This window comes from Astyanax mexicanus, chromosome 22 (assembly GCF_023375975.1).
Source record: "Astyanax mexicanus isolate ESR-SI-001 chromosome 22, AstMex3_surface, whole genome shotgun sequence".
Lineage (NCBI taxonomy): Eukaryota > Metazoa > Chordata > Actinopteri > Characiformes > Acestrorhamphidae > Astyanax > Astyanax mexicanus.
In genome coordinates, this window is record NC_064429.1 from 6,048,971 (window position 1) to 6,056,549 (window position 7,579).

The 7,579-nt window shown below is 42.0% G+C and overlaps 1 protein-coding gene across 3 annotated transcripts; it reads left to right on the top strand.

Annotated features, from left to right (window-relative positions):
* The first annotated feature begins 327 nt into the window (after positions 1–327).
* LOC111189886 (sterile alpha motif domain-containing protein 3) lies at positions 328–7,252 on the top strand. 3 transcript variants are annotated; one of them, XM_049470461.1, is made up of 7 exons: positions 328–678; positions 2,075–2,110; positions 3,491–3,567; positions 4,809–5,786; positions 6,005–6,157; positions 6,409–6,501; positions 6,965–7,252. In XM_049470461.1, exons 4-7 carry the CDS (start codon positions 4,809–4,811, stop codon positions 7,250–7,252), a joined length of 1,512 nt encoding a protein of 503 aa, XP_049326418.1. In that variant the 5' UTR covers positions 328–678; positions 2,075–2,110; positions 3,491–3,567. The 3 variants fall into 3 exon arrangements, with proteins under 3 accessions (XP_049326418.1, XP_049326417.1, XP_022519309.2); XM_049470460.1 differs by lacking the exon at positions 328–678 and having other exon boundaries at positions 702–2,110; XM_022663588.2 differs by lacking the exons at positions 328–678; positions 2,075–2,110 and having other exon boundaries at positions 2,185–3,567.
* Positions 7,253–7,579: the final 327 nt, after the last annotated feature.

Consider the following 7,579-nt stretch of genomic DNA (forward strand, 5'->3'; position numbering starts at 1 on the left):
TGGCCGTATGTCCTTACAGACAAATTGAACACATTTTTCGGTCGTTTCCTTCTTTAAGTTATTTGTCACTTTTGTGGTACTGGTGAATGACAGTTTTGTCTGCCCCTTCAGAGCTGTGCACCTGTGACGCTTTAAACCAGAGGTACCTGATTTGTGGCTACTGTACACAAACACTTTGTTACATTTATCACAGCAAGCAAATGGTAGACGATTTCTGTCTCCATTAATCACAATTGAAAATGACTGCCATACGTCAGACTTGCCTGCAGTTGGCTTAATTGTGGAGTATTCACCTGTCTTAAGAGCATTTTCCACAGCTGAAACTTGTGCACTGTAAGCCCGGATTTTATTTCTAATTAAAAATGTATATTCAATGTACATAAATTATTAAGTTTTAGTCCATTACTGTCAAATGTAAGTATATTGTACTCATTTCAGCACATATTTAAACGTGTTAATAGTTTTTAGTTTAATAAACTAAACATTTTAAGTTTTTGAACTGATTGACTTAACTTTTTAAGTTATTTAACAGAAAAAAAACTTTTTTTTGCATTTAAGCCCGCCCTTTTCCCAGCTTGCTGTTGGTGAGGCAGACTTATTTTTTAGCCATTTTTTTTGACCACATTTTCACCTGCTGCTTTTCCTCTGATACTGCTCTTCTATCAACCCTGCCATTTGGTAAGTGTTTACTTTACATCACAATAATACAATTCTAGTTTTACTTATTTGTTGCCTATAGGCTAAATCACATGAGCCAAGTTACCATGGAGGATACATATTAATTGCATTTAGACTGTCCGACACGCAGGCTCAGCGACACGGACAGCGGCAGCTGTGACTGGTCCGCTGAGCTGCCCACATTTTCCCGCCTTGCAGTTTAGACTGCAGAGGCACGGAGGACGCAAAGTATAAACCCGCCTCGCAGCTCAGGCCACTCGCGCAGGGTACTCTGTGGGCAACGAGTTGCCTCGACGCAAAAGTAAACAGCCTTCAGCACATTTTTTACAACGCGGTCAACTCTCGTACTTCGGGACAGATACCAGCCCCGGGGGGTTCTATTCGAAGGTAAAACAGTCTAATAAGTCCAGTTTGCTCACACGGACGCCAAAGGTTTTAGAACAGAGTAATATAATTTAAAGAAACGCATTTTCAACTGCCCTGTTAAACCCAGAGGGAGCATCTGGTTAGCATTAGCCAAGCTAGCACACTGCTAGCTCTGCTCACCACGCCTCCGTTACATTCGTCCGACCACCTCCTTTAGCTCCGCGAGCTTTTCCCGCCGGCTCCGCGATCCCGTCGGCTCCGCGAGCTTCGCCCGTCGGCTCCGCGAGCCCGTCGGCTCCGCGAGCTTCGCCCGTCGTTAAACCCAGAGGGAGCATCTGGTTAGCATTAGCCAAGCTAGCACACTGCTAGCTCTGCTCACCACGCCTCCGTTACATTCGTCCGACCACCTCCTTTAGCTCCGCGAGCTTCTCTGGCCGGCTCCGCGATCCCGTCGGCTCCGCGAGCTTCGCCCGTCGGCTCCGCGAGCTTCGCCCGTCGTTAAACCCAGGGGGAGCATCTGGTTAGCATTAGCCAAGCTAGCACACTGCTAGCTCTGCTCACCACGCCTCCGTTACATTCGTCCGACCACCTCCTTTAGCTCCGCGAGCTTCTCCCGCCGGCTCCGCGAGCTTCTCCCCCGGCTCCGCGAGCCCATCGGCTCCGCGAGCTTCGCCCGTCGGCTCCGCGAGCTCCGCCCGTCGGCTCCTCGAGCTTCTCCCGCCGGCTCCGCGCGCTAATGCTACCACTGCTACACCCAGTCCTCGAAAACTTCACTGAAACTCACCCTTATAACACTGTACTTCAGCGGAGTGGCTTTACTGCTCCTTATAACCTGACTGGTAGAATTCATATTCATATGTCTAAGAAACCTTTGTTTGACTAACTTCTGTCGCAAGTTTATACAATTCTAGAAGGAAGCTTGTTTAGCTAAATGTAGTTATGATTTTATGTTCAGTGTAATAATCTCAAAATGCTGAGTAATATAATTATAGTGTTGTTAAACTAGCTTTTTCTTGGTTCTTTGTTACAGTGTGTTGCCAGCCAAAAGGAGAGATGCTCTGGAAGTGTAAGTATTGTCATTTTACGTGTGAAAAGAGAGCACAGCTATTTAAGCATTACAGGATAAAACATGCAAGTTTTGCAAGGACAGAACCATTTCCTTGTTTATATCAGGAATGTGTCTGTACATTTAAATCACTCAATGCACTTAAAGTTCACCTGTCCCGCCTTCACACAAAAAGTCTGGATCCCCAACCATGTGTAGATGTACCAGTTAAGTTTAGCTGTTTATCATGTGGGTTTGCTGAGTCTTGTTTTGAGACTGACTTCTTTACTCACCTGCATACTGTACACTTTAAAGTAAACCATAAGGTGAGGTGTCCTTTTAAAGATTGTAACTTTGAGAGCAGTGTCTACTCTACCTACAAAGCACACAAAAGTAAAGTACACAACCACCAGAATTGGAAGAGCTTTAAGCCAGACATTATTGGTTGCGATTATGCAGACCATAGCACTGATGCTGTACAAGAAAACATGCCGCATGTTGACGATGCACAGGAATTTGAAGAGTTAAGTGAAGAAGCCAGTGAGAGTGATCTTTGTGATTTAGGAAGACAGCTGGAGCACAACTTTGCATCACTTCTGTTAAAGATGCAAACGATTTTGCACATACCCGAGAGTGCTGTGCAAGAAGTGATTCAACAGCTTTGTCAATTAAATGAGCTGTCACAGCCACTTCTACAAAGCAGAGTGAGGGTGGTGTTACAGAAATATTATACAGATGTAAGTGAGACAGTACTGAAAGAAATGATGAGTGCTGTGTCAGAAAGTAACACATTGACATTTTGTGCCACAAATGGACCCTTAGGAACATCTAAAAGGAGAGCAGCCTATGTACGCAAGGAGTTTCCACTGGTAAGCCCCATAGAATATGTTGTGGAAAAAGGCCAGAAACCTCTTGCTTATGTTCCCATTATTCACATGCTCCAGAAGTTGCTTAACAAAAATGACATTCTGGACAAAGCCATGTCAGAAGGACTCAATTTCCCGCAAGAATACAGATCATATGGAGATGGGCTATGTTTTAAGGAAAATGCTCTTTTGACAAAAGGTGAATTCACAATTGCCCTTGGCCTCTATATTGATGACTTTGAAGTAGCCAATCCTCTTGGAACGTCAAAGTTGAAGCATAAAATGTGTGCTGTATATTGGGTCATTGCCAACATGCCTGCAAAATACAGGTCAACCCTCAGCTCAATTCAGCTTGCCTTGCTATGCAATACCTCCACTGTTAAACAGTGTGGTTATGCAAAAGTGCTTCAGCCACTTATTTATGATCTAAAGTTGCTGGAACAAGATGGCATTTATCTGGAGCAACTAGGTGCAAGTGTGAAAGGCACAGTCCTATATGTTGCCGCTGATAATCTTGGTGCCCACTCTCTTGCAGGATTTTTGGAGAGCTTCACGACTGACAAATTCTGCAGATTCTGTCTGGCAAGTCGGAGAGACATTCAACAATTAGAGGTACGTTCTGGTCTCTTTCAACTTAGAGACAGAGACTCTCATGATAGACAAGTACAGGAGGTAAACATGGACCCAGAACTGTGTCAGACGTATGGTCTGAAAAGAGCATGTCCGTTAACTGAAAATCTTGAGCACTTCCATGTTGTTAGTGGTTACCCTCCTGATATCCTGCACGATATCTTGGAAGGTATTGTTCCAACTGAGTTGTCCCTGTGTCTGACAGACCTGATAGCGAAGAAGTACTTTACACTAGATACGCTAAATCAGGCCATCAGGTACTTCAGTTATACATTTACTGACAAAACAAACAGACCCCAGATTATTGGAAAGGGATTTTCCAGTAAAAAGACCATTGGTGGAAATGCCCATGAGAACTGGTGTCTCATAAGGCTCCTTCCACTTCTTATCGGACACTGTATCCCTGAGGGTGACAACACATGGGAAATTCTCATGCTTCTTAAAGACATTCTTGAGCTTGCTGTGGCACCCAGGTATACTGAAGAGACCCTGCATTTCCTGGACTGTAAGATAGCAGAACACCGAGAGGTGCTGCAGTCAACATTTCCAGATTTTCGTTTAAAACCAAAGCATCACTACTTGGAACACTACCCACAGCAAATAAGGAAATTTGGTCCACTGTGTGAGGTGTGGACAATGCGCTTTGAGGGAAAGCACAAGTTTTTCAAGAAGGCAATTCGAGATGCTCAAAACTTCAAAAATGTTGCAATGACTCTTGCTACCAAACACCAAAAAGCGCTCAGCTACCACCTTGACTGTAGCTCATTTTTCAGACCATCAGTTGAGGTAACAAAGGCTGTTCCAGCTTTGCTCACTTCTTTCCCTTTGAATATTCAGAGGGAAATCACTGAAAACTTTCCAAAGCCAGGGTCAGTTCTTGTTGCATCATCTGTCTGTTTAGATGGTGTAAAGTATAATCCAGGCATGATACTTTCTACTGGCTCCTCCTCATGTCTTCCAGGATTCGCCCAGATAGAAAAGATTCTTGCAGCAAACTCAGAAATTCAGTTTGTTTGCCACAAAATGACATCATGGTACAGTGAACACTTGAGATCTTACCAACTTCAGTACCATGACACGCCCTCAATGTGTGTGGTGAAGCTCACAGAGCTGAACGATGTCCTCCCTTTGTCTGTATACAGGGTACAAGGGGAACTTATGGTAACTCTGAAACGATATGTTATTTGCTAAATACCTTTTTATTATCTTTTATTTTTTTCCAGATGGCTGTACAACATACCTTAACCATGAGGGTTATTGTCTCTGATGGAGATATAAGAAAGATGACAATGCCAACACGACCTCACACACTGGACGATTTGATTGGCTGGCTCCAAGGCACTCTACAAACAAACTACAACTTCTCCTTACAGTACCAAGACCCTGAATTTAACAATGAACTCTGTAACCTTACAGATATCTCTGAACTTCCAGAGAAACCAAGCATCAAAATCATCCCCATAATTGAGTTTGTTCCAATAACAACTGAATCAGTTAGTGATGCAAGCAGCCATGCAGACACTGACATCCTGTCCAGTACCTCTCTGGATAGAAGTCATTGTTGGCCAGATATTTTTGACATCCCTACATTTTCGGTGGATGTGGAGTACAGACTTCGTCAAGGTAACCTATTGTACTTGAAGGATGGTACCTTTCTTAAAGTGACAAAAGAACTAAAACATGACATCTTGGAGAAACTGGCTGAGACAATGTATGCATTTAAAGCATACCCAACAAAACAAGATTTTGAGACTGTTGCAAAAGCCTTGGTACAAGCACACCCATGTCTTGCAGAATCGGGCTCACCTTCTGGCTGTGATGGATGGAAGAACAGCCTTAAGTTCAAGATGGGTAATTACAGGACCAAAATGCGGCAGCTGGGTCGACTTGATGTCTCCGTCAATGCTGGCAAGCGTGGAAGACAAACTACAAATGGTGACCCCCCCAACAAAGACATCAAGAAACCAAGGAAGGGGGAAATAAATTACCTACCTGACTATCCAGAGGGGATGGATGACCATATCCTGGAAGGAGCTCGTCAGATTCTGGTTCATGAAATGATGAAGTCCAAGCCAAATATTTCCCTTGTTAAGAAAGAAATGGATGTGACATTTGCTCTTCGGAGAAAAGAAGTGGTCAGAGACAAGCCTGCCATCAGCGAGGTGGTACATCGCTGGCCAGCACTTTTCACAGAAAGTCAGGTTTGTATGATTTAAGTATTAAGAAAAACAAAAGATTATAGTTTTGAATTTAATTGTATGTTTGAATTGTCTGAATGTATGCATTTTCTGTTGTAGATATTTACTTCTCCTAATGCCTTTCCTGGCTTTCTTCTTAATGCTGTGACACAAATCCCTTGATGTTTTAGGGTACATTTAACAACAGGTATTTACATGATGTGCTTTGCTTTGTATTTTAGATATATTGTGAGTTTACCAGAGTGGTTGGAAAAAATCTCAAAGAAGTGTTCTTTGACGCACTCGATGAGTTCGCTCCAAGGCTGATGGATCTCTTTTCAAAGAAGAAAGGACTTGCTGGCCAGCTGTTGGCTGACCTTTTGCGACAGACAAAGGTAAGTTGTATTGCTTTTTATTTTTTGATTACTTTATTATTTTTTCTCTCGTATCTTTTATTTTTCCTGTTTCCTTTTTGTCCATTTTTTTTATTTAATCCTTTTTCTTCTTCTCATGTTGCCTTTTCCTCTGTCTATTTTGTTTAATCTCTCCTTGTGTCATTTCCTCTTGCTTATTGCTTTCATGCGCTCTGATTGTTGGTTAGATCAATAGAAAAAAGTATCATTAACAAACATCCACTTTTTTGCAGACCACTGAACCAACATGCCTCAGGTGCCTCTGTCTTCGGGGGCTACCAGTCGTCTTGGGGGATGATCCTTCTGCCTTCTTTAAAACATCCTCTGTAAGTAACAGTCACAAATGTTTTTTCCCCAGTTGGAACTTATTAATGAAAACTCTCTTTTTGTTTTGGATGTGGCAATACTATAAATGGAAACTCATTAATTTGCTTTTTTCGGTCAGTTCAATCCAATACTTTAGAATCCAGAATACTTTAGCATGTGTTTGTAACAATACATTTAGAGAGTTTTTAGGAATGTTGGCCTTGCACTTTCAGTTAATCATGATTAGGCTAATTGATTTATGTATGGCCAAATTGGAAAAAAAAAACATTAGTTTGCTAATTTACATTACCCAAAATCTGTTATTGGACATAATTGTGTTGTTTTCAGATATTAGCAATTCAGGAACAGGCAGTTTGGAAAAACTTGTCAAATCTGGTATTTGGTGGATTGCATCAATAAGCTTGTTTTTTTTTTTCTTCTTTTTCATTTTTTTTCTTTATGTATTATGATGCAACTGACAAGGACTCGTACAGCGGGACTCCAGTAGGACTCCTCTGTGTTGATCAGGAACAGCCTCAGCTCAACCCATCCAAAGTGGGGATCATCTTGGAAGGCAATGTGGTGATGGAGGACCTAGCCAACTTACCACAGGCCTTCTGTCTTCTTTTTGGCTTGATCTATGCTCTGCACCTGGACTACCCTAAGGTCATGAAAAACAGTTTCTGCTTCATTCAACAGGTAATGCTCAAGCTGGGTAGTCGTGAGCTGCCACCCAAAATTCAGACTTTAAAAAATAAGCTTGCTGTGTAAAAAGAGATTCAGGATGATTCTGGTTCCATGTAAACTTCTTGGTTTGTTTGGCTCTTTTGCACTGTTTGCAGCACCCTAAAATTTGTGGGCTTTAGTTTTAGTGGAAGGAAGTTTTGTCTATGCATCCAGTAAGTACCTTTTTCTTGTGTTTATAAATGGAAGCTAAGTGGACATGTCACTGCATGCAAACTTGACATACAAATAATGTTTTAAAGTCTAAATGTTTTATTTGACTTGTAAGAACTTTTGTTTAGAAAACATATTTTAGAAAATATTCGAATTTTACGCACTTTGCTACATGGAAGAATTTCACATGTTACTGCTTGA

Excerpts from the sequence above, each read along its gene's own strand:
- LOC111189886 (XM_022663588.2), top strand. The coding sequence starts at position 2,578 with ATGCCGCATGTTGACGATGCACAGGAATTTGAAGAGTTAAGTGAAGAA. Across the intron at positions 5,787-6,004 it reads CACTTTTCACAGAAAGTCAG|ATATATTGTGAGTTTACCAG; the intron begins GTTTGTATGATT and ends TTTGTATTTTAG. Across the intron at positions 6,158-6,408 it reads ACCTTTTGCGACAGACAAAG|ACCACTGAACCAACATGCCT; the intron begins GTAAGTTGTATT and ends ACTTTTTTGCAG.